The following is a 27,935-nucleotide window of genomic DNA, read 5'->3' as shown; positions in this document are numbered from 1 at the left end:
AGAGTGTTAAGCGAATTGTCTTCGATGTTCAATCAGACTCATAACTTTAGACCGAAATGTGGTAAAAAAAAAATCCGCTGGACGCGAACATGCGTCTCCAAATTTAGAATGCACGACGATTACCGCAAGACCACGGGCTCACTCCATCCATGTCAACTCGGAAGTTGACAACACTTCCTCCTAACACTTCCGCGTCTTACAGTGTTGCCAGATTGTGCAGATGGCCGGACTTAGAGCTGTCAGGGGCGGTCAGTTTTATTGGCCACCTTAAGTGAACGACTCGGACTTTGTGGCGGCCGGCCGGCGGTCAGTTTTTATGTCTTAGACTGTACATTACATTTGTCTATGTTAATGGTCAGTTGCAACTCCCTGCACTATGTGCGTATCCGCTGCAGATGTTCCTGCATTTCACTGCAATTTTCTAATGCTACAACTTCTCTGTGCACTACAGCATCATCCACGAAAAGCCGCATGGAACTGCCGACACTACTAGATCATTTATATATATATATATATATATATATATATATATATATATATATATATATATATATATATATATATATATATATATTGTGAAAAGCAATGATCCCATAAAACTCCCCTGTGGCACGCCAGAGGTTACTTTAACGTCTGTAGACGTCTCTCCATTGAGAACAACATGCTGTGTTTTGTTTGCTAAAAACTCTTCAATCCAGCCACAAAGCTGGTCTGATATTCCGTAGGCTCTTACTTTGTATATCAGGCGACAGTGCGGAACTGTATCGAACGCTTTCCTGAAGTCAAGGAAAATGGCATCTACCTTTATTTCTGAAAGAAGGTTGGTTTTAATAAAGATTTCTTATTATTTTAGAGTTCTTTTCTACAAAATCATACTTTTAAACACAAACTCCTTTCAATGCGACGACCTTGCGCCACCTGTATGCCAGTATGGTACCAATCTACTGGTCGTCGTCGGTGCCAGCGTCTTGCTGCATCAATAATCTCCCATCTACGTATTGTGTCCCAAACAGTGCATCCTCCATTGGGTAAAACTTGCTACTCATTATGGAGTTCCATCGGGCGGCGAAAAACCCACCAAGCACACACGTTTGAGTACCCGAACAGGGGGACGAGTGTTTTACCATTTGCAATAGAGACGTCCAGTTCTGCAGTGATCCGTTGATCACCTCACATGAGTGTCCGCAAGTTTCAACATTGCTGGAGTCTCAGCTGAGTGCGGCCGGCCGACGCGCGAGAGATCGGGCAGCTTTGCGCGACATTGTTGCGATGATGACAGGTGCCTCGCCCAACAACTCACCGTGCTTTTGTAACTGGTAGGTCCCGTAAACATTTTGCAAGCATTTATGAATATCTGCGGTGCTCTGGTTCCCCTCAAAAATAAACTCAGTGACAGCTCTCTGTTTGGAACGCACCTCCGTTACAGACGTCATTTTGAAGGCTACGTATAGCGACGCCACCAACCCGAAATTCATAAAACTATGTGATCTGAAGCGCAACTATTCCACCATGTTCCACAACAAATTCTCGATTATTCCATCCGAAATTGGCCGAGGAAAAAATGAGTTGCATCACTTACTGAGCCGGCCCCGGTGGCCGAGCAGTTCTAGGCGCTTCGGTACGGAACCGCGGGACTGATACGGTTGCAGGTTCGAATCCTGTCTCGGGTATGGCTCTGTGTGATGTCCTTAGTTTAGTTAAGTTTAAGTACACTACTGGCCATTAAAATTGCAACACCGCGAAGATGACGTGCTACAGAAGCGAAATTTACCCGACAGGAGGAAGATGCTGTGATATGCAAATGATTAGCTTTCCAGAGAGTTCACACAAAGTTGGCGCCGGTGGTGACACCTACAACGAGCTGACATGAGGAACGTTTCCAACCGATTTCTCATACACAAACAGCAGTTGACCGGCGTTGCCTGGTGAAACGTTGTTGTCATGCCTCGTGTAAGGAGGAGAAATGTGTACCATCACGTTTCCGACTTTGATAAAAATCGGATTGTAGCCTATCGCGATTGGGTTTATCGTATCGCGACATTGCTGCTCGCGTTGGTCGAGGTCCAATGACTGTTAGCAGAATATGGAATCGGTGGATTCAGGAGGGTAATACGGAACGCCGTCTGGATCCCAACGTCGTCGTATCTCTAGCAGTCGAGATGACAGGTATCTTATCCGCATGGCTATAACGGAACGTGCAGCCACGTCTCGATCCCTGCGTCAACAGATGGGGACGTTTACAAGACAACAACCATCTGCACGAACAGTACGACGATGTTTGCAGCAGCATGGACTATCACCTCGGAGACCATGGCTGCGGTTACCCTTGACGTTGAATCACAGACGGGAGCGCCTGCTATGGTCTACTCAACGACGAACCTGGGTGCACGAATGGCAAAACGTCATTTTTTCGGATGAATCCAAGTTCTGTTTATAGCATCATGATGGTCGTATCTGTGTTTGGCGACATCGCGGTGAACGCGCATTGGAAACGTGTATTCGTCATCGCCATACTGGCGTATCACCCGGCGTGATGGTATGGGGTGCCATTGGTTACACGTCTACATTTCAGCAGGATAATGCACGACCGCATGTTACAGGTCCTGTACGGGCCTTTCTGGATACAGAAAATGTTTGACTGCTGCCCTGGCTAGCACATTCTCCAGATCTCTCACCAATTGAAAACGTCTGGTCGATGGTGGCCGAGCAACTGGCTCGTCACAATACGCCAGTCACTACTCTTGATGAACTGTAGTATCGTGTTGGAGCTGCATGGGCAGTTGTACCTGTACACGCCATCCAAGCTCTGCTTGACTCAATGCCCAGGCGTATCAAGGCCGTTATTATGGCCAGAGGTGGTTGTTCTGGGTGCTGATTTCTCAGGATCTATGCACCCAAATTGCGTGAAAATGTAATCACATGTCAGTTCTAATATATTTGTCCAATGAATACCCGTTTAGGCGGTCGGAGTGACCGAGCGGTTCTAGGCGCTGCAGTCTGGAACCGCGCGCCCGCTACGGTCGTATGTTCGAATCCTGCCTCGGGCATGCCTGTGTGTGATGTCTTTAGGTTAGTTAGGTTTAAGTAGTTCTAATTTCTAGGGGACTGATGACCTCAGGAATTAAGTCCCATAGTGCTCAGAGCCATTTGAACCATTTTACTTACTGAACTGCGCTCGTGCGTATTAATTGTATTTTGCCGGATGCGAGTCTGAGAATAGATCGCACACCGCCATGTATAAAAGAATCATTGCATCATTCTATTGCTTATTAGGTTGATGCTAAAAGAATGAAAATATATTGTCTCTGTTCTTCTTTGTCCTGTGTCTATATAGGAAGTTATTTAGTGTTCATAAGACAGCTATTTCATGACGGATGAACTGTAATTATTCTGTATCGAAAAAAACATTGGAAAAGTATAGAAAGAGTAGTTCTAGTGAGAAATTGTAATTTCTAAGCATTAATTTTGATAATTAGAAATTTCCTGACTCCTCATTAGCTACGTTCTTTTTTACTTTTTCTTTTTTTCTTTTTCCCCAAGCGTTTGTGAAGGAATACAGACTGGTAATAGTTATCAGCTCATGGTCTGGCCGAACGCGGCCTGCAATTTTATATCAAGCTTTACGCTCTGCTACTGGCTTAAAGAACGATTTAGTTATTTTTACGGCGACCAAATACTGTGGACCGTTGGCTGAAAACGATGGATATACATAGCATTAACACGTACATTCCAACAGCAAGTAATATTTTGTGTGAGATATTTAAGTACATAATGGATCACCATTTACATTCAATATGGAACTTAATTGAAAATAAAATCCAAAATAATGTGCGAGAAGTACACTCAAATTCAAAAAATATTTTTATTGAAGAAGTAATGATAAAAGTATTAGTTTTTCTTTTAAAACAATTCTCACAAATTCTGACAGAAAAAGGAAACTCGATCAGAAACTGCACTTAAATGTTGATATTAATTCTCCATACCGTGCCCATACAATTTCAAACATTTGACGTATCGTGACACCTGCTTCTTTATACCTTCGTTAAAGAATGGTGCCGCATTTTAGTGGGTTGTTGACAGCGTCCTTGAGCCCAACGTCGGTCGTTAAGTCTGAAGACTTTATCTTGGGAAACAGAAGAAAGTCTTTTGTGCCATGTTTGAACTTCAGGGAGAACGCTGAAATATCTCCCAAAAAGTCTGAGTTCTCCTTCGTTCGATTCGCAGTATAGGGTGTTGCATAATCGTGAAGGAGGATTTTTTTGTGTGATCACCCGACGCTGTTTGTTTTGGACTGATCCTCGGAGTTTCGTAAAAACCTCATATAAACCTGTGATGGCACAGTAGTCTCATGCGTTACTCTCTTGAACTCTGTTGTGAAAATTCCTTGACGTTCCCAAAAAATTGTAACCCTTTTTTGTGTGGTTTGACAGCTTGTGTTTATTGGGGGAAAGAGTATACTTGAACTCTTTGGACTGTTTCTTACTTACTGAGTTCACATATCGCATCCATGTTTCGTTCCTATTCACAGTTCTTTCTATCCAGAAATTCTTTGTTCTTCTCACGAAAGTTAACACTTTCTCGAGTTTTGTGATCATAGGTTAAACATTTGGTACCCACCGTGCACGCAACTTGTGGTAGCGTAACATCTCAGTTACAGTGTTAAAGAAGGTTGTCCTTGAATCTGAGGCACATCTCCATAAAGTTCGGAATTTATGAACTGACGTCCCACACGCACAATTTCCTAAACAAATTTTCCAAATTCATCAGTCACATTTGAATAGATTGCGAGGTGTCTCTTGTTTAGATGGGTATTTATTTTTCAATTTTACGTTTACTGAAACTCGGCAAATAGCCGAAATCAATTCGCTAAATTAAGCAGTGCTGCAGAATAAGCTGGCTGTGAGCAGGAAGCCGGTTCTCACGGACGGAGAGATATCAACTACACCATATGCCGCGATGGTGAACCACGAGAATGGAGAGGGTAACGCGAGACTTCGACCGAATGTTACTCGACAGTAAAGATGTAGGGCAACCACTACAGTCAAGGTGCGAAGCACCGGTTTTACCTTATTAGATATTAGTAATTAAAGACGTCTTTTGGCGTAACTGGTACTAGGAGCCGTACTAGGAGCCTCCGGATCATTAGGGCTTTACTGCAATATACTGTTCATGACATCCAGTCTTACAAATTTCCTTTTTCTGATGGACACACGTCCAGATCGTCCGCTCTCAAAACTCTGGCATCTCTTTCTCCACATCCACCACTGCTGGCGGTTCACCTCCAACTGCGCAACGCTACGCGCTGTTCCCATCCCAGTGCCAAACACTACGCAAGCGAATATTCCAGCAATAAGTCCAACCAGCCACAGACTGCACACAGCACAGTCAGTGATTTTCATACAGGACGCTACGTGGCGTTACCAACATAAAACCCTAAACAATCTACTTACAAATAGTAACAGCTTAGTACACTGAACAGCCAAAGAAACTGGTACACCTGCGTAATATCGTGTAGGGCATGCAGAAGTGCCGCAAAACGACGTGGTATGATATTGCCTAATGTATGAAGTAGTGTTGGAGGGAACTGACACCATGAATCCTGCAGGGCTGTCCATAAATCCGTAAGAGTACGAAGGAGTGTAAATCTCTTCTGAATAGCGCGTTGCAAGGCATCCCAAGTGCGAGTGTTTAAACTCAGAAGAGTGTTCCCGGTGCCACTCTGTAGAAATTCTGGACGTGCGGGGTGTCGTATTATCCTGCTGGAATTGCACAAGTCCGTCCCAAAGCACAATGGACATGATGGATGCAGTTGATCAGACAGGATGCTAACTATGTGTTACCTGTCAGTCATATCTAGATGTGTCAGGGGTCCCATATCTCTCCAACTGCACTCGCCCCACACCATTTCAGAGCCTCTATGGATTCATGGATTCATGAGGTTGTCTCCATACCCATACACGTCCATCCACTCGATACAATTTGAAACGAGACTCGTCCGACTATGCAGCATGTTTCCAGTCATCAACAGTCCAATGTCGGAGTTGACGGGCCCAGATGAGGCGTAAAGCTTTGTGTCGTGCAGTCATCAAGGGTACACTATCATGAAACAAAAATTAAATGTAACTCAACAATAGCTCTAAGCGCTGTTTGTTTAGTGTAAGTTCCCATTGCGGAAGCACGCTGTATATGTAATTTTTGTTTTTTAATTTTAATATTTTAGGTTCGGAGTATCAAAAATACGGATGAATGGAGGGGACTTTAAAGCCCAAACATCTATATCAAAATTTGCATCGAAACGAAAGAAATTGAATAATGTACTGTGTCGCTTTTAGTAAGAACTATTAGTAAGTTACAATAACAATCGAAATCAATTAGTCTACATGGAAAAATATTTAACTGTTACGTTGTGTCGTCTGTTCCACTTAAGGGACGAAGTGACACAAGAATTCACAGACAGGTCTTACGCAGGTTTACTGTTAATTTTGTGATTCGCAACACTGTGCCATATAGTACTTACACGAAAATTAATGGCCATATTACAAAGCTGTTGCTTTTATTTGAAGACCCAACTCTCTTTATATGACATCATACCACCTAGTTGACGACGAACGAGACAAGCATCAGCGCAAAATATAAGGAATATAAAGAGATATTAATATCCAGTTCTGTATTGTATTGAACTGGGGACCTAGAAACGACAGAGAGGCTTCGTCACCACCATAGCCCTCAGTGGTTCACAAACCCCCAACAGGCTACAGCAGTCCACTCACCTCACCGCCACTCCACATCGAACCCAGGATTATTGTGCGGTTCGGCCCCCAGTGGCCGCTCCCCCCCCCCACCCCCCCCCCACCCCCCACGGGAACGTCGCACATCAGACGGTGTAACCCGAAATGTTTGCGTGGTAGAGTAATTATGGTGTACGCGTACGTGGAGACAGTGTTTGCGCAGCAATCGCCGACATAGTGTAACTGAGGCGGAATAAGGCGAACCAGCCCGCACTCGCCAAGGCAGATGGAAAACCGCGTTAAAAACCATCCACAGACTGGACCGGCACGCCTTCCCTCCCGGAAAGCACTGCGTTAGACCGCGCGGCTAACTGGACGGGCTAAAATCCAGTTACTGTGAAAGTAAAGAAAATTTGGTTACAGCTACGTAGACTAGTGAAATGTTGAATGCAGGATGACACTCTGCCATAGTACTCCAACAATATGATTATAAAATTTTGATATTTTTAGGAGTTTACATGAGTTTATAGAGAAGATAACAGTTCATAAAGCGGTCAATGGAGACGTGTTAGAATGTCTGGTGGCTATAACCATTCCTACATCAGTATAGGAAGACAATGGGACGATGCTATATGTATTTATGTACCTTGTAGATAAAAATACGTAGTGTTCTAGCAGAGGAATTTCGTACACAAATGCTATATTTAAGGTCACATTGCTGAGACAGACTTTACTAAACTCTACTCTGTTGCCAACGCACCGTAGTCTTTTTCAGCCCGTTGTGAAGCGACGTCAGAACTGTGCGGAGTCAATACTCATTTGTGAAATAATATTACTGCTACTGTGGCAGTTCGTTAACGTCGTTCCATTTGTAACGCTGCGTGAAGATATTGAGAGAAACTGCAGACGAGGCTACCAGTCGAAGGCTGCGTTTTTTAATTGGAACGCTGACACAGTGGGAGCTGATTTTCAAGCTATAATTATAATCTCAGTACAAAAAATTTGCATCGGCAACGGAAATCGCACCGAAAGCTAAAGCGTATACAACGTTCTGGCATCTACCCATTGTCGCAGAATTCTTCCAATAAATACACTGCTGGCCACCGTAAATGCAACACCAAGAAAGACAAGAGGTAGCATAACAAAATTTATTTTGTAGATAACATGTTGACCAAGTATCCAATGATTACGTTTACAGACGTCTGTGACATGTGGTTCCTGCCAGAATCAGTAGCCAGAGTAGCCGCCATTGTTGGAGATCACCGCTGCCACACGTCTCGGCATTGAGTCAAGGAGACGTTGGATGTGTTCCTGGGGTACAGCAGCCCAAGTAGCTTCCACACGTTGCCAAAGATCATCTGGTGTGGCAGCTGGGGATGTAATCTGGGTCACTCGTTGAGCAACCATGGACCACATGTTTTCTATCGGCGAAAGATCCGGAGAGCGAGCCGGCCAGGGAAGCAAATCAATCTGGTTATTGACGAAGAACCTTTGGACAATGCGTGCCACGTGTGGTCGCGCATTATCCTGTTGAAATATGGCTGTGGCCGAGCCCTGAAGGTAAGGAAGGACAACTGGCTCCAGCACCTCGGATATGTAGCGCCGGCTATTTAAAGTACCGGCAATGCGTACTAGAGGCGTGCGAGAGTAATACCCAATACCGCCCCATACCATAATACCCGGTGCAAGACCAGTGTGGCGGTGCATAATGCAGCTGTCCAGCATCCTCTCTCCACGGTGTCGCCACACTCGAATCCGACCATCGTGGTGCTGCAGACAGAAGCGTGCCTCGTCAATAAAGACAACGTCATTCCATTCTGCCGTCCACATCCGTCTGTCATCACACCATTGGCGACGAAGACGTCTGTGGTTCTGCGTCAATGGTAGACGAAGCAATGGACGTCTTGCGGACAGACCACTCTGCTGGAAACGGCGTCGAATGGTACGCGCAGACACTGGATGATGCGTTACAGACGCAATGTGCTGTGCTATGGTTCGGGATGTCACTGAGCGATCCGTCACTGCCATGCGCACAATTTGCCTATCAGCACGTCCAGTGGTGCACCGAGGGGAATGCGATCGACCACGTCGGTCCGTCGTACCCTCCTGCATCCAACGGTCACATATCCGCATTACAGTTGTTTGGTTTCGTACTACACGACTAGCGATGTGTCTGTATGATAATCCACAATCTCGGTAAGCCGCTATCCTTCCTCTGTCGAACTCGGATACTTGATCAAACGATGTTCGCTGTTGTCTACGAGGCATAACTGATCGTCTTGTGAAACAACCACAAGGTAAACACACGTGCCGAACGTACACTCGTCGAAATCGCCAAGCCTTAAATGGCGCTATGAGGTGGCGCCACAGGCGCGCGTGATGTGCGTCTGCGCTGAAATTCTAATCAGTTGCATATCTCATCACTGCAAACCCATGGTGTAAATTTGACTTCATTCGGATGCTTCCTTCAGGGTGTCGCATTTACGGTGGCCAGCAGTGTATCTCGACTGCGCTCATTTCGCCTTCGTGAGTTACGTATCCCTCATTATTGCTCAGATCAGGCAAAATTATGTACTTATAGATGGAGATTCAGTAAAGTTCAAGACCTTTTCTCTGCACAGACATGTTTAATTACAATTCCGAGAAGAGTTATTCATATTCTTAATAGGTGCTGTCGATGGCCAATCACGGAGTCGACGAACTGTCTCCACTCTTTGCATTTTCTGACCTATTCTCCACAGGAGTTCGTACAAGACTTCGCTTTTCCTGATTGAGATAAAGATACGTATTGTTCTTCTAATGAGGTACATACGAATAACCTATTAGAGGGCTATATTTTGACAACCTTATTCGAATCCATCGCAAAAAATCTGTAAAAATTGATTGTATATAGCCTGGAAGTCAACTTCCTTGTAACATGTCATAGTCCAAGTACCCCTTCTAATATCTGACACTGCCCACTATCGTTCATGTTCTCTGTATACACATCATACCTAAATAGCCATACCAACAATAGCAGGTACTGCCGATAGTCTTGTACTGTATGCGAAATTGATCTGGTCGCCATTCATAAATATCCACCGGCGGCAGGGACGTTATTTAGAGCTGGGATGCTAAAAGTTTTTTCGTCGTCAGTAAAGCCTTCGCCATTCTAGAAAGACTTCCCACTCCTCCATTGGAAATTATAAAGAATGATCTCTGCAGACATAAAACAGTTTCTGGTGCTGGGATTACAGAACTACTTCATCTCTTAGAATTAGTACTGAATCAAAATTATTTAAAACCTGACAGTAATACATACATAGGCCTACAATCTAAAGCTCTAACCATGGGCAGTAGCTTATCCCTCCTGTTAGCAAACATTTTCACAGGTAACCTAGAACCTGAAGTTCTTTTAGCTGACTGTCCTCTGATTAAAGGGAGCTGTAGATAACACAGCAATGCTTGTGTGACAAACAGAAGAATATATTAAAAATATGTGCAAGCTGTTCAGTTCTCAATAAGGAAAACATTAGATTTATAGTAGAATGTGAACAGTCTATTTTATTTATAGTAATACATGAACCTGAAGACCAGCATTATAGATACCTTTGCAATTAATGTAATTTCAGAAATATGCTGCCTAACAAAAAAAGCGAAGCACCCCAGAAGAAGAAATGAAATGAAACATTACGCATTGAGATATGTCATGAATACTTTCATTGTCCATCATAGTGTATGGTGGGGACACAGTCACATATAGTAATCATAATAAATAACAAATAAAGTAGGCCTCAGGCTGCAGTTATAGTTTTATACGTTTTATGCCATGATCTTGTAAGGAATGTGTTGTGAGCTAACCCGTCTACCTGATGTAAGGTTACATTAGAGGTATTGTGATAAAATCTTAACATATAGGAATTACAATTAGTGATAGAAGATACCAATATTAGGTCAATATTACGGTATTTTCTGTTTTATGTTATTAGACATTGTTATTATTGAATTTCCAGGTGAAGTGAACCTAGATATATTGGGAAAACATGAAAAAAGAAAAAAAATAATGGTATTGATACGAACCATTACATTGACCATGAGTAAATATTAACTGGAAAAGTACACGAATGTATAATGAAACCTATTTATACCCCATAGGCTACACAGTCGAAACGTTGAACTACGTTAATATTCACCCGCGGGAACGACATGACGTAACGCAGAGATTACTAAATTCACAACCACTGTCTTCTCTGACCCATACTGCCGTTATTCATAAACGTCGTAAAATATTAAGGAAATAGCATTCTCAATTTTACGTGTAACACGCGACTGTTAAATACTGGCGTCCTTTATTCAGTTCAAATGCAAAACCCTTCACAAAAGGAATATTGCTAAATATATAATACATTCACGTTGTTGCGACCAACGCGATAAAACTGGAGAGGCAACATGACTCTGTAAAATACTATTCTGTTTTCCCTGTCTCCTTAATCGTGTTTTAGGAGGTACTGAATTGTAAAAAAAGTCGGAAGTAGACCAATAATTATCAGAGACACAAAGGACCAACAGTACTGTACGCCATTATTTAATACAAACTGACATACATGGATTTGTATTTAGATGGCCGTGAGTCAGATGAGGTGCCGTTACATTACACCGTTGAGGTATCGTCATGGTGGTTTCCGATTATCGATAGCTGCACTATGACAATTGAAAAGATCAGATATATGGTAACCAATGGACACAAATATCCACCTTACTCGACCCAAACCTACAACCATTTGGTACATATACCAGCGAAGCTAAAAAAAGTCTTTGTAACTAGGTTATATAGGTTGTTAGAGAATCATCCTCTTATTCGTAGCCGGCCGCTGTGACCGAGCCGTTCTAGGCGCTTCAGTCCGGAACCGCGCTGCTGCTACGATCGCAGGTTCGAATCCTGCCTCGGGCATGGCTTTGTGTGATGTCCTTAGATTGGTTAGGTTTAAGTAGTTCTCAGTCTAGGGGACTGATGACTTCAGATGTTAAGCCTCGAAGTGCTTAGAGCCATTTGCACCATTTTTTTCCTTATTTGTATATGTACGATTACAAGTAACAGGAATTCTAAATGTAATGTCCTAAACGAGCCAGATAAGGTGCGGTTACGAAAAATTTTATTTGTTGTTACACTATCAAAGATATGTTAATTCTGTATAGTGTGTTGGACTTTGCATTTGCTGCGAGAACTTTGTTGCTCCATTTGAACGCAGATCACTTCACTGTGTGTGTTGTCTGTTGCCCACGGTGTAATGTCGCCTTGCATGGTGTTGCGCACGTAGGGTGGTGACTGTGTGCTGACTTTGTGAGGGGTCTCATGGAAATATGTACCAAACTAAAGTTTATTAACATCCTTACAATTTTGACCTGGCATCTGTTGAAAACCTGCTCTTACATGGGGAATTAACACGTAGCGTCAATTAGATGTGTACTAATGTTGGTTATTTTCTAATCTTCATTGTAATTTGTAGACTCTTTTACATTCCATTACATGATAATTCCGCTTATGATAATTGCACTATTGTGTACATCATTCGTCGCACGATGTGCAGTGGACGTTGTTCACTCAAGTGCTGACCAATAGGGGGAGCCCCACGGTACTAGGAGTACATTAGTTAAGATAATTATGCTTTAGGTAACAAGTCTGGGTCGTATAAATTAACAGTAAGTTCACATTGATTTGCACAGTATTACTTTTGTCTATGTATATTGCCAGACGGCCGTCCATTAGAGATTATTTACAAAATTGGCTCTGAACACTATGGGACTTAACTTCTGAGGTCATCAGTCCCCTAGAACTTAGAACTACTTAAACCTAACTAACCTGAGGACATCACACACATCCATGCCCGAGGCAGGATTCGAACCTGCGACCGTAGCGGTCGCGCGGCTCGAGACTGTAGCGCCTAGAACCGCTCGGCCAACCCGGCCGGCAATTATTTCCAATTCAGGTAAAAACATTGCCCGCACTTACGGGGTGTCCCACGTAACTCTGCCACCTCATAATTTCCGAAAAGAAATAAAGTGTGAAAAATGCAATTGTATAGGGACGCACCTATATCAGGGGCTCACACAATGGGCAGGAATGCATAATCCACAAAGGTAAACGAACACAACTTCCAACACAAAGTATGGTTTGTTTAAATAGCACATAATGTTTTTCTCCGCAAAAATGAAAACTAGAGGTACAATCGGTGATGGCAGACTTGGTTTCAATGTTGTGACCTCGTGCCACCTGAAACATTATACTTTAAAGGATAGCAACGGCGCCGCAGTTTCTGCCGTAATGTGCAGGGCAAGGATTGCCTGCACTCTCCTGCAGCCTACTGGAAACAGACCGTTACCGGCACACATGTTCTGCCAACACTGTTCAGTTCTCCTGATCGGGCTTTGTATACTACTGTCGGTGTAAAACTGGAAAATACAGTGTGGCGCATTTTCTTACAGTGCTTTCCCTGTTTTGGTGTGGCTTGTGACATTTGCGGGCGTCTCGTCAATATGCCGGTCTTCAGAAATGAAGAAAAATTGGGTATCGCGTTGATTTACGGCTTTTGTGATAGAAATGCACCCACGGATGTAGCAGTGTACGCTGAACGCTACCCATATCGAAGACGTCATACCATTTGTAAACATCTGTAAAATTCTCATGGAAACAGACAGCTGGGCACCCAGAAAGCGTCAACGTGCAAAAGCAGCAACTAACACTGACAACGAAATTGCTGTGCGTGCTTCTGTAACGCACAATCCTGAGGTGAGTGTACGACAGATTGCACGCGGTTCTGGTATAAGCCATAGTAGTGTGTGTGGAGAATTTTGCACAGGAATACGTTTCACCCGTACCATATCCCACTCTACCAACAACTGTACGGGGATCAATTTGAATTCTACATTGAATTCTGTCTTTTTGTACTCCAGCGGTTGCAAGGTCATCCTGGCTTCCTAAGTGATACGTTTTTTACCAATGAAGGTTCATTCCCAAATCGCGGTCTTGCGAATCTGCGGAACATCCTCAACTGGTCCGTGCAAATCCCCACTGGCTTTGTGCAGTTGCTCGTGAACAACAGGGTTGTCAATGTACTGAGCGATATCATTGGTGTCCATATTATAGGTGCCTATTTTTTTACCAATGAACATTAACCGGACGGTAACATGCATCATTTCTGCAACACACGGTGTCCCTTCTCATGGACGATGTGGGACTGAAAACGTGTTGCAGCATGACAGATGCTCCGCACACTATGCACGTCTTTCCAGGAAATTATAGACGCAACGTTTCGAAATAAGTGCAAAGGACGGGGAGGTTCTGTAAGCTGGGCAGCCTTCCCACCGACTTGACGGTATTAGACTTCTTTCTCTGGGGTTCAGTGAAAGAGTGTGTGTATCACGAAACCCCCAACGACACCAGAGGATACGCAACAACGTATTTCGGCTGCGTGTGCGGCAGTATCTGAGGAAACACTACGATCCGTGCAACGCTCACTTGTTCACCGGCTTCACAAGTGTACTGCTGCAAAACGCTGCGCACGTGGTCGATCTCTGGAGGCGACTTGGGTTCATCGAACGTGACGTTAACCGTTTATTTATGACTGGATTATCGGTACTGGATGACATGCAGAAGCTCGAAGTTTCTGTGGGCTACGTGCCACCAATAATTGTGGTTAAGACACAAGAATCACTGAATTGTATATGTATTTTTCATTTCTGTTGAAAAACATACATGAGCCATTTAAAAAATACCTAACTTAAAGTTGACAGTGGTTTTTGCTAAGCTTTACGGATTATGCATCCCTGCCCATTGTGTGAGCACCTGACATAGGTGCATCCTTGGCCAACTGCATTCTTCCCATTTTGCTTCACTTCGGAAATATATGGAGCGACAGAGTTAGGTGGGACACCATGTATATGCCACCTACAGACGCTGCATTCGTACAAGTCTCAGAGGTATAATTTCATATACTGATAAAGAATGTAATATGGTTACAGATCCTTTTTTTTTTCTTCTTCCTCACTTCGGTGGTGCACGTACCACACAGTTGTAGTAGGTCTCCATACAGATTTAGGTTGGAGTAAGATATAATACAGTGGATATCTGCGTCCATTGGTTACCAAATTTCCGATCTTTTCATTTGCCACACAGTGGTTAACAGTATCCGGGAACCACCTTGACGATGCCTCAGTGGTGAATGTAACGGTGCCGGTTCTGACTCATGGTCTGACTAAATACAAATCCGTGTTCGATATTTCGGATTTAGCTAATGACATAGGTTTCCTGTACTGTACAGTATGAATAGTTTATTGTGACTCTAGTAATTATTGGTTTACTTCTAACGTTCGTACAATTACGAGGGCGGTTCAGAAAGTAACCTCCGATTGGTCACAGTGCGGGTTGTGGGGGGAGTAGCGACGCCATCTGTGCGTTCACGCACTCAACAGGTCAGTCGGCATCAAGCTGTGGTCGAGTGAACGTCGTACCTGCGCTAGTTTAGTTTTTGTGGCAGTTTGAAATGTGTGCTGCAATAGAAAACCCCGCCAAATGTGAAGTGCGTGCTGTCATAAGGTTTTTTACAGCCAAAGGATATTCTGCAGCAGCTATTCATCGTGAGCTTTGTGCCATGTACGGACCAAGAGTTATGAGTGAAGGAGTTGTCCGTGAATGGGTACGTTTATTTAAAAGTGGACGAGAAAACGTTCATGATGAAGAGAGGAGTGGTAGACCATCATTGGTGACTGACGAACTCGTTCAGACAGTTGATGCAAAAGTTCGTGAAAATCGACGTTTCTCAATGTCGGAGTTGTCTACTGGTTTTCCACAGATTTCTAAGACTCTCTTGTACGAGATAGTGACAGCAAGATTGGGTTTCCGTAAGTTCTGTGCACGATGGGTGCCCAAAATTCTTACCGACCACCACAAAACTCAAAGAATGGCCTCTGCATTAGACTTTCTGTCACGTTATGAGGACGAAGGAGAACCATTGTTAAACAGAATCGTGACCGGTGACGAAACCTGGATTAAGTACGTGAACCCTGAGACAAAAGAACAATCAAAGATGTGGGCACATTCTAATTCGCCTACCAAACCAAGAAAAGCCTCGCAAGATTTTTCTGCCAGAAAACTGATGGCAACGGTGTTTTGGGATGCCAAAGGGGTGTTGTTGGTTGAATTCATGGAACGTGGTACGACCATTAATCAAGACGTGTACTGTGAAACAATAAATAAGTTAGGACGGGCTATACAGAACAAACGCCGTGGTATGCTGACTTCCGGTATCGTTTTTTTGCACGATAACGCCCGTCCTCACTCTGCTCGCAGAACAACGGCCCTTCTTGAGTCCTTCAAGTGGGACGTTATCAACCATCCACCTTACAGCCCAGACCTGGCGCCAAGTGATTATCACCTCTTCATGCATTTGAAGAAATGGCTCGGGTCACAGCGGTTTGATGACGACGAAGAGCTCAAAGATGCGGTCACAGGCTGGCTCCAGGCACAAGCGGGTGATTTTTATGCAGAAGGAATTTCAAAGCTTGTGAAGAGATACGATAAGTGCCTCAATCGCTATGGAGACTATGTAGAAAAATAGTGCAAAGATGTAGTTGTAAGATGTATATATTAAAATATTTTTATTTAACTTGGTGTATTTTTTTAAATCAACCGGAGGTTACTTTCTGAACGGCCCTCGTACATTCCGCGGAAAACATGATTAAGGGACAAAACAGTTTATTGTGTCATGTTGCCTCTCGAATTTTATCGTATTCGTCGCAGTTACATGATTGTACATTGTGGAGACAAAATTCATGGGATAGCAATATACATCCATTGATAGTGACCGGGCCAAATATCTCACGAAATAAGCATCAAACCAAAAAACTGGACCACCCTGTATACAGATGGTGGTAATATCGCGTACACTGGGTTTAAAGGTCAGTACAATGGCGAAGCTATCATTTGAACTCAGGTGCTCCACACGAAAAGTTTTCCGATGGAAATTAACAGACTTCAAACGGGGAAGAGTAGTTGGAGCTAGACGCATAGGATATTCCATTTCGGAAATCGTTTGGCAATTCAGTATTCCCAGATCCACAATGTCGAGGGTGTGAAAAATATACCAAATTTCAGGCATTACCACTCACCACGGACAGCACAGTGATCTTCACGTAACGACCGAGAGCAGCGGCGTTTGTGTAGAATTGTCAGCGCTGACAGAAAGGCAGCCCTGAGTGAAATAATCGCGGAAATCAATCTGGGACGTACGACGAATGTATCCGTTAGGATAGTGCGGCAAATTTGGCGTTAATGGACTATGGCAGCAGACGACCGAGGAGTGTGCCTTTGCTAACAGAACGACGTCGGCTGCAGCGTCTCTTCTGGGTTCGTGACCATATCGGTTGTACGCTAGACGACTGGAAAACTGTGGACTGGTCACATGAATCACGATTTCAATTGGTAAGAGCTAGTGGTAGGGTTCGTGTGTGGCGCAGACCCCACAAAGGAATGGGCCCAAGTTATCAAAAAGGCACTGTGCAAGCTGGTGGTGGCACCATAATCAGTCATTGACTAGAAATTGTTATGCTCGGTTGCTTGGAGGCAATTTACAAGTCATTCATGGACTTCATGTTCCAAACAACGGTGCAATTTTTATGGATGACAGTGCGCCATGTCACCAGCGTAAATTGTTTGCGACTGGTTCGAGGAGAATAATTTGGCGACAGGTCGCCTGATATGAATCGTGTCGAACATTTATGGGACTTCATCGAGAGGTCAGTTCGTGTACGAAATCCTGGACCGCCAAAACGTTCGTAATTAGGGACGGCTGTAGAGGCAGCATGGCCCAATATTTCTGAATGGGACTTCCAAAAACTTGTCGAGTCCATGCCACGTGGTGTTGCTGACCCAAGCCGGGCAAAAGGAGGTCCGACACGATATTAGGAGGTATCCCATGCCTTTTCTCATCTCAGTGCATTAGGTATTTAGTGATATTCACTTTATAGAGATTCTCTAATTTTGAACGGAAAGATGGATACCAATATTACAATTATTTGTTACACGCAAGTTGGAGAATGGTATTTCGTCAATATTTTACGGCGATTGTGAATAATGGCAATGTGAGTCACAGAGCATAGTGGTTGTGAATTTAATAACATCTACGTTATCTCATGACGTGCCAAAATTTTATGTTACCGTAACTTCACCTCTCGAATGTATAGCCTATGGGGCATAAATACAATTCGTTTTTTAATTACATTACCTCTCAAATGTCATAGAAATTAAATAATACAATCAGTGATGGGAAAAACATAGATTAAAAGTGGTAGGGGAACTCGGGGCGGAACGGGATACTTAATGTTTAACAATGTGTATAAAATAGGGGAACACAAGGAAACACTTCTTAAAGTTATAAAAAAACACCTTTTAGTGTAACCTAATGTACCTTATTTTAAAATCTCCTAAAACAATACATTTTGCATTTTTTACAATTTTTCAAAGAAAGTCTTGCATATTTCCCGTTCCGCCCCACCCACGGGCAGAATGGGATAATAATGATGACTAACTGACAACCTCAGCTGCCGACAGGTGTTGTTGATATACCTCGATGTGGACAGCTGAAAATGTGTGCCCCGACCGAGACTCGAACCCGGGATCTCCTGCTTACATGGCAGACGCTCTATCCAGCTGAGCCACCGAGGACACAGATGAATAGCGCGACTGCAGGGACTTATCCCTTGCACGCATCCCGTGAGACTCACATTCCCAACTGTCCACAATTCTACATATGTATTGTACCTTATAGACATTTGCCCACCTACTCATTACTCGCGCACTCTTTGGCGATTCCCGTAAGAATTAGGGCAACCTGTGCGCATTCGCACAGACGAAGGTCAATTATTGACAACTGCATAAGCCGGTTCCTGCTTGTCTTTGACCAATGGTGCGGGATTAAGAAGTTTGTTGCAAGGAGTCCTTTACTTGTTGCCGCATACAGATGTGAAGGGGTTACGAAGTGCTTGTTGCACAGCCCTGCGATCCTTCACGGTGGTGATGAGACGTGATCGACTTGAGCCTTGGCCACGAGTGAACTTGCCCTCACGTTCCCATACAGTCCAACATCGGACCAATGTGACATCAGAATGCCCCACAAATTTGGATACTGCCGATTCGAACAGCTGGCCAAATGGAGATCAACAATGAGGCTCCTCTCAAACTCTCTGAAGTGCGGATAACGCTATTTCACACGAGTACACGGTATTTCATTTCCTTCACGGAGATCGCTCAACATCTGAAACTCTTCACTCCCTGTATATAGTCATCAGGCCTAGTAAGAATACGAAACAACGCTTAATCCACAAGATGGCGTTCTACCTGACGCAAAGAGCGGCAACAATAATAATATTTACATAGCCGCCCATAATATCTACACGAACGAAGTTACACTGACATTCGGCAATGTCTTCTGAGTGCTAAACTTTTTTGTCAGGCAGTGTAAAAAGAGACCCACTGAAGATGATAAATAAGTGTCGAAACAACGAATAGACTGTGTTTTCCAGCAAGGAGGGTTTTTTAAAATTACGAATTTAATTGTGAACACCGAATAAAACGTCAACAGTGAAACTTTTTTTCTCCCGTGCCTCACAGTTTCTGTAGCGTTGTGCGAAGTCACACTCACGGGCGCGAACTAAATCCACGAGCTCTTGCCGAAATCGGCGTTACAGAAAAATGACTCGTCGTATTGCTCAGTGGATTTAATTCGAAACCTTTACATTGTCAAACCAAGATTAATTCTCTGCGCTGTTATACGTGTAAAATCAGTTTAAATAATTGTTGCCAACCTCACTTTGACCGCAAAGTCAATAATTAGTGTCCTGTAGCAATCTAGTTACCATGAGAAAGATTTCCGATATCCGACCATTGGATTGGAATAAGTACACCGCCTCCAAAGTCCTCCTAACAACACCCCCCCAGATTTTCTTCACAACAATAAAAGAGGAATGCAGTTCAAAGTCAGCGGCGAAAGGGTTACACAATACATCACACAAAAAAATTTCCATAGTAACGAACGTAATTTATTGGTTTCAATGAAAACCTCACCAATTTCGTCTCGTTCAGAAAAACTCCAAAGGTGCAGCTATATTCTCCCTATTCTCCCCACCACAAGTTAGTTTGAGGACTTTGCCTACTTATCGCGAGCACCCTCGCTAAAAAAGCAACACTCTCCCACCAAAGCTGTCAAACCGGAGAGCACTCCACGTCCACGCACTGGAAACGCCCTTACCAGTCCTCTCAACTATCAGCAGAGGAAGAAATGCCACATGGATCACAAAGTCCTGAATATGGAAATTAGTACTACTTTCGGAACAGCACGTTCACTCCGGTGCGTCCACCACTTTTACACACAAGATGGCAGCTGATCAACTAACTGGATTTCGCGAGCTTCCATACTGCACCAGTTTTAGGCCCTCGAGCCATTCCGAATTAGGAGAAGATTGCTGGCATTTTCATTGGTTATTTCCCGACCCCTAATGGAGCTTCTGTAAAGTGCTACCTTCTGGCAGGACAATTAAGAGTGCCTCAGCAACGGAAGTTAGAAAACATCGGTCGCTATGGGAAAATTACTCATCCTTAAAAATAGTGACCAATTTAGGGGGTCAGGAAAAGACAAGCACACTCTTCCCCAAAAAGCCGGGACTTGGACTTTGCAACTGCAACGGCTAACAAATGGGCACCCAAGAAATGTCGTTGCTACAAGGGCTTTTAGTTCCAGCAAGATAAATTCTCATATTTACTATGGGTACGGGAACGGTTCAGACCACTCTCGTATACCCGGGTCTCATTCGCCGCTGCTCCACTGCGTGTAAATGTGCGCGGAGTACAAATTATTCAACAGATAATGTTTAAGGCAGAAGGAGGGGGCCAAAACTTCCAGAATTCTCTTTGAACAAGAGACTGATCGGCATGATGTTTTCTTCGAGTCAATAAGCCACCTATTTTTGGCCACTGCAGTTTGGTCCGAGTGTGACTGCTGGGAGGTAAGGGCATGCACGTTTGATGAATATGATGAGCAGTCAAATGAAAATCGATCAGCCTTCACAATAGAACTATGGAATAGTTTTGTTCAAAAGTAATCACCACAAGTGTAAAGACATTTTTCTCTCTGTGAGATGAGATGATCCGTTATTGTTTCATAGAAAGAGATCGGCCGCTGATGGCGCAAAACCGCACTCATTGTTGCACTTCTTCGTCCGTCTGAGACCAAGGTCTACGCATGTGTTTCTTCAGGTCGCCAACGATGTGAAAACGACAGCGTGAAACATCCGGGCTGCACGGAGGACGTTTCAGTGCTTCCCAACCAAATCGCTGAAGTGTAGCCTTCGTCCGATTGGCAAAGTGTGGGCGTGTGTTATCGTGCCGCAGGATGATTCCGCCCGACGGCAAACGACAAAGTCATCAGTGGAGACATCCCACATATCCCCCGCCACAGATATCCAAAGATGTTCACACAAGGTCCGATAAGGTCACTATGCCTTCTGCTTCTATTGAAGGGGCCCTCAACTTGTCGAGTTCCTCGGGAGTGGAAGAACCAAAATCAGTGCGCAGTGCTATGAAGACACTTTGCAGAAACTGCAACGTGTCATGAAGTCAAAACGCCCGGGAATGTTGTCGAATGGAATCATCCCATTACATGAAAACGTCCGCCAACCACCCCCCGCCTCCCTCCCACTACAAATCGGACGAATGATACGCTTTAGCGATTTTCTTAAGAAATACTGCAACACCTCCGTGTTGCCCAGGTCTTCCACCGTGTGATTTTCACATCTTTGGCATTCTGAAGAAAGGCATGCGTGGAGGTCGTTTACAGACGTATAAGGAAGTGCAAGAGTGGCTGTGGTTGTGCAGCCGTCAGAGGCCGACAGCTTTCTATGAAACAGGAACTGATCGTTTCGTCTCCCATTGGGATACATGTCTTAAAGCGTATGGTGCTCTGTTTTGAATTGAACCATTCCCTGGTCTCGTTGTGCCTATTATTCAGTTTTCACTTGACTGCCCTCTCTTCCAAATTCCAATCGAAACTTGTGGATTCCTCAAGTGGTCATCTCGCTTTTACACTGCATGTGCACAGTAGTACTTGAAAACCAGCAGAAATCCCACAGACGCAATGACTCCAGTTATAGGTTCGCAAGTGAAGTTTCGTTTTCCATTACCTGTGTCATACAACTCGTACGTTTCCACGGAAAGAAATATGTGGTTTACGGAAACACACCAAAGATGCACAGTAATTTACGTGCACTGTAATAGAATAACTTATTGACTTGAGAAACATCAGGGACAATCTGTTCATAGCTTAAAATGTTTCATATTCTCATATCAGTACAAGAACTAATATTATTTACGAGCATAGTTGTATCATCAGCAATAATGACAAAATGAGAAATTTTCGCTGCTGTCGAATGAGACTGGACTGGCAAACTGAGTGAGAATATTACCAGTGCAATTCCCTCTCAGAAGTGTAGTAAGCATACTGCTATCAACGGCAAGATACTGTACTGTCATATATGGTCATCTGCGGAGGAGACATCCTCACTTAGAAATGAAGGTACTTACCTCAATGGCGCATGTTGTCTCTATGAAGAATATATTGGCAGCCCCCCGCTGCGGTACGGTGCGTTGGTCATATGGCCACAATTTGTGCTTAGGAAAACTAGCAACCGACCAAGTAACGAGGATCGCAGCGCACAGAAGCACTATCACATATGTTTTACGTGTATATCGACACCTGATGGTTGGTGACATGGGCTGCCGCTCAAGCAATGGCACCTGCAGATGGTTGCCCTGTGGGGCATAAGTGTCTCGACCATCTGTCATCCGGACTTCTGCACTCGTCAGCGGTACAGCTAACAGCATGTACGGTTGACCGTGGTACCTGTGGAAAGTGAGAAACAAAAGCGGTATTACTAAGAATCAGACCGTAGTTACGAAGGATCTGTAGGGTGGACATATAATCATCCTTAGGAAATATCTCTGCCTAGCAACTACACAGCTCACAGCATTATTTGACATAACTATTAGTAGCATAGAGAACTGGATCGTAGGAAAAGGATAAAGATTCTGAAGCTTCACAGTAAAGAAAATTCTGCAATAACTGTTCGTGATGTGAAATCTATTGAAGCTGATAGCTGGAAAAAATTCTGCTTGTAGCATGATGAGAGATTTTTAGACACCGGCAACAACTTGTAACTCAAGAGAGAAACTAAACGCTTGATGTCACATCATAACTCAGATTAAACAATTATTTAATAAAACACTGTAATTAACGACTTACTGTGTTCAGTATCTTGAGAATGTATTCCATACTGTTGATATTAAACTACTCTGGAAGCCATGGAATTAAATATATTTTTCTTCACTATGTTCCTCAAACCACTGAAGCACGATTCAGGCGTTACACCACGTAGGTATAGAAGACGTAAACATCAACAGTAGGATAGTCCATAGCTTTCTTGATCTACTGACCAACAGCGACACTTTCCCCTGGCATATTGCTGTTTATTACCACCTTGTATTTTATTTAGTGGCTGCATCCAGTAGCAGTTTTCTCGCAATATATCAAATACAGGGCTTACCTTTAGGAAGACATTTCGGAGAATGTACGTTCAGAGCGCAGCATTGAATGGTAGTGATTATGGACTCTGGGAACACCGGACTAGAAGCTAATCGAACCGTTTGAGATGTGTTGCTATAGAAGTATGTTAAAAATTGGGTGGAGCGCTATGATAAGAAACGGAAAGGCTCTCCTTCAAATCGATAAAGAGTGGAACTTGTGGAAAACGTTGACAAGAAGGGACACATAGATAAGACAAGTGTTAAAACGTCAGGAAATAACTTCCATGGAACTAGAGGGGTCTGCAGAGGATAAAAACTATATAAGAGAGAGACTGGTGACGTAGAGTGCAAATGCTACTCCGAGATGAAGAGCTTAAAACAAGAGAAGAATTCGCGGTGGGCCGCATTAAATTAGGAAGAACACTGATGAGAAAAAGGCCTCCTCGTTGGCAGTGCCCTCCCAGAGACTCGAATGGAGTACTGGTCCGGAAAATTTCGCGAGTGGAGAGATCATCATGAAGCTTTTACAAAATAGTTCAAATGGCTCTAAGCACTATGGGACTTGACATCTGAGGTCATCAGTCCCCTAGACTTAGAACTACTTAAACCTAACTAACCTAAAGACACCACACACAGCCATACCCGAGGCAGGATTCCAACCTGCGACCGTAGCAGCAGCGCGGTTCGATACTGAAGCGCCTAGAACCGCTCGGCCACAGTGGCCGGCGAAGCTTTTAAAACTGCAGGCCCTACGTCACGTTTTGTGTCTTTAATGCAGTCGTTTTCATTGCGTTCTGCACACTCATGCCGTTGACATTAACTTATGGCACCTTTTTGTTTCTTATCTCTTTCAGGGGCAGTGGCTACCACCAGGCATTATCTATTTCAAGGGCGATGGTTATCAATGTTAACCACCTATTTTACGACACCTGGTGACCGAATGGGGCAGCAGTAGTCAGTATGAGCCACACAGTTAGTTGAGGGACTTCTCCCTAGATGGCACGACATTGGATATCACGCATTTTGCTTCCCTATTGTTAGTACAGCACAATTCGTTTGCTGCCTTGCAGCAGTTTTGTGCCGTTTAGTTGGTGTACGTTTTGAACAACTAATTTGGCACATATATACTACTTTCATTTCCAAGTAAGTATTTTAATATGTAAATTTAGTTCATGCTAATGACCTCCAGTGCAGGAGGAGATTAGTGTTTAACGTCCCGTCGACAACGAGGTCATTAGAGACGGAGCGCAAGCTCGGGTTAGGGAAGGATGGGGAAGGAAATCGGCCGTGCCCTTGCAAAGGAACCATCCCGGCATTTGCCTGAAGCGATTTAGGGAAATCACGGAAAACCTAAATCAGGATGGCCGGAGACGGGATTGAACCGTCGTCCTCCCGACTGCGAGTCCAGTGTGCTAACCATTGCGCCACCTCGCTCTAATGACCTCCAGTGCAATAGTTATGTGAAATAAGTTTGTTTATTTCATATTTTTGTTACTTGAATATAGGTTAGCGCTGCTAACCATCCCGCAACTGGGATACAGCTTTCATTCAGTATGGCTAGGAGGTGTCCTAGTGATGATTAAATACGAAAACTACTTTTCGAGGACCTTCCGTCAGACCCAGATAGTGAAATAAGTTCGTTTGAAGACTCTGACATTGATCCTACATATGAACCTGACTGTGATAATATTGTGTTTTCATGTTCTGAAGAGAGTAGCAATGAAGCAGATGATAATTTACCAGAAAGTAATCATCACTTGTGCGATAATAAACAACCTTGCATGGCTAAAACTCCATCAAATGATGTTTCTTCAGCCTCGGAATCACATTATCTGTCCATGCCTAGACGTTCGACATGGCCACTGGCTAAAGCAACAACATCTGTGACAGTTAGTTCTTCACGTATACAGCCAAACATCCCAAATCATCCTGGTACTCCTGGTGGATCTGGAAGTGTACCCATTGTTCAGGATGATCCTCCACAATGAAGTCAAAATTTCAGAGTTGAAGCACTGTTTAATTTTGTGGAAAAAATTGGCCCTACAGCTGTTTTTACAGAGATGTCAAATCCATCACCATATAAAATATTTTGTGAATTTTTTTACTGATGAAATGGTAAAACATATTACATTTCACACCAATTTGTACGTCACGCAAAAAGGAAAGCCTTTCATCCCAACTACTGAAGATGAGATAAGGGTTTTCTTAGGTATCAATTTCTGAGTGTCAAAAAATTAAAAGTTATCTAGGTTATTGGTCTTTATCTCCAGAGATATATATATATATATATAGGGTGAGTCACCTAACGTTACCGCTGGATAAATTTCGTAAAACACATCAAATACTGACGAACCGATTCCACAGACCGAACGTGAGGAGAGGGGCTAGTGTAATTGTTTAATACAAACCATACAAAAATGCACGGAAGTATGTTTTTTTAACACAAATCTACGTTTTTTTAAATGGAACCACATTAGTTTTGTTAGCACATCTGAACATATAAACAAATACGTAATCAGTGACGTTTGTTGCATTGTAATATGTTAATTACATCCGGAGATATTGTAAATTAAAGTTGACGCTTGAGTACCACTCCTCCGCTGTTCGATCCTGTGTATCGGAGAGCACCGAATTACATAGGGATCCAAAGGGAACGGTGATGGACCTTAGGTACAGATGAGACTGGAACAGCACATTAGGTCCACATGCTAACACCTTTTTATTGGTGTTTTTCACTGACTCACTTGTACATTACCATGAGGGGTGAGGTACACGTACACACGTGGTTTCCGTCTTCAATTATATATATATATATATATATATATATATATATATATATATATTGTAAGTGGCGTGAATATTGGGACGCTATGTGCAAGAAGCATGAAGCGCCCTTTGAATGTATCCTGATAGCTAAAAGAGCCACGCGCACTTTGAATAAGAAAATGCTATTTGACACTGAAATCAATATAAAAGATAGGGTCGCCACCAACTCTAGCCACACGACAAAAAGAGGTAGCACTGAGTCGGAAAATTACTTAATTTATTAATAAGAAAAACTCACAAAAGAACATTCATTGTAAATTCATTGATAAAGAATGGGATGTAGTTATTAATATGATCCAGGCATTCTTCCCGTGAATCAAATATTGCGTAAAGTAAATAGGACGTGAACACCATGCGTAAGTGCAGCCTGCAGCAAGATTCGTGAAAACACGATCTCTTCCAGAGCACTTCTTTCAGATAAAAAAAATGACACTAATCACTACACCTGTGCACATGGAAACGCTATAGGTGGGCCAAAAGGAAAACTACAAGGTAAATGGCGAAGGTAACGGCGACGTAACATCGGTACACAAGATAAGATTGAAGGCAAAATTATTTATTCCTTAAAACATTGATGTAGTGCATCTATAGCCTGCTGTTGCATGCTAACTATATACAATTGCTTGTGAAATACGACACGTTTCATAACAGACTCGCGTGTCCACTCGGTCCGCGGAGACAATTTCTATGGACCGTGGCCAAATTTTAATCACATGAGACAAAGAAAATTCACAAATACACAAAAATTACCAAGATCCGGAAAAGATTAGAAGCATACACACACAATTGTAGGCACATAAACATTCACACTGAACCGAGGGCACTTCAACATATGCAACTCCTTTGTGCTGCGTTCCTCTCACGGATCAAAGTCAAGACTGCATTGGGAATCAAACTGAAATTCTACAAAAGCCTTGCATTCCCTGCTGCAACCCAGCAAGTAAATCTTTATAAGACGAAATTCGAGACCAAAAGCTAAAAGCTCCCCTCTCTATGTGACAACGCGCCACGCGGTCAGTCCAACTCACCCTTCTTCTACTGGAGCACAGCTGTGTACGCTTCCCGTACCGGCGGCAGACTGCCTCCCGCTTCTCCAGCCTCTTCCACGCTCCGCGTGGACCGGAAAACCCCAGGATGCCATTTCCGCCACCAACCTAACGCAGGTGGATTTCTTACAAGTAGCGGAAACCTCTTTGCCGACTTGACCACTACGAGCGTTGGCAATGAAAGGTGGCTACAGGACCCTTTCATCACCCCAAACGTCCCGGAGAAGACTGTGCCGCGAATTTTCTCGCCATGCTAGGAGATTCGCCAACAGTCTTCGAAACAAACATACCCTAACGAGTAACAATTGCAACAGTAAACAGCAGCACAAAGGAGTTGATTACTTATATCCAATTGAGCTTTATCTGATCTTAGTCAATAATTGTGACCTCATGCGGTCCGCAAAGCAAACAGAACAAATTAAATTAACGCTAACATCATGTCATCTGACCTACTACGACCACAACCATGAGATATTATTTTAAAATTGCCTTAACCAACTATCAAAAGTTAACATTGTGACATAGGTGAACAGGTACATAATATATATAAATATATAAACAAATACAATGATGCAAAATCATTATCACGAACCAAAGCAGTATCATCTGGTGCTGACATATATAAAAACATGCAAGTGAAAGTGCAAAATACAATATTCACAACAAATACAGTGATACAAAATCATTAATGAACCCAATGGTATGACAGCTGGTAAATAATCACCTATG

General features: G+C 43.3%; 1 protein-coding gene across 6 annotated transcripts in view; it reads right to left on the bottom strand.

Annotated features, from left to right (window-relative positions):
- LOC126237244 (lactosylceramide 4-alpha-galactosyltransferase-like) overlaps nucleotides 1-27,935 on the bottom strand; it is a 244,967-nt gene that overhangs the window by 124,754 nt on the left and 92,278 nt on the right. For all 6 annotated transcript variants that reach the window (XR_007545056.1, XM_049947156.1, XM_049947154.1 and 3 more), the window contains exon 2: nucleotides 22,336-22,654. Coding sequence is in view for 5 of the 6 variants with exons in the window: in XM_049947156.1 (XP_049803113.1) it covers nucleotides 22,336-22,635 (300 nt within the window). In the remaining variant the exon portion in view is untranslated. The remainder of the gene's footprint in view (nucleotides 1-22,335; nucleotides 22,655-27,935) is intronic.

Source organism: Schistocerca nitens, chromosome 2 (assembly GCF_023898315.1).
Source record: "Schistocerca nitens isolate TAMUIC-IGC-003100 chromosome 2, iqSchNite1.1, whole genome shotgun sequence".
Lineage (NCBI taxonomy): Eukaryota > Metazoa > Arthropoda > Insecta > Orthoptera > Acrididae > Schistocerca > Schistocerca nitens.
The sequence above is the reverse complement of the archived record's forward strand: the minus strand, read 5'-3'. Positions and strand labels throughout refer to the sequence as shown.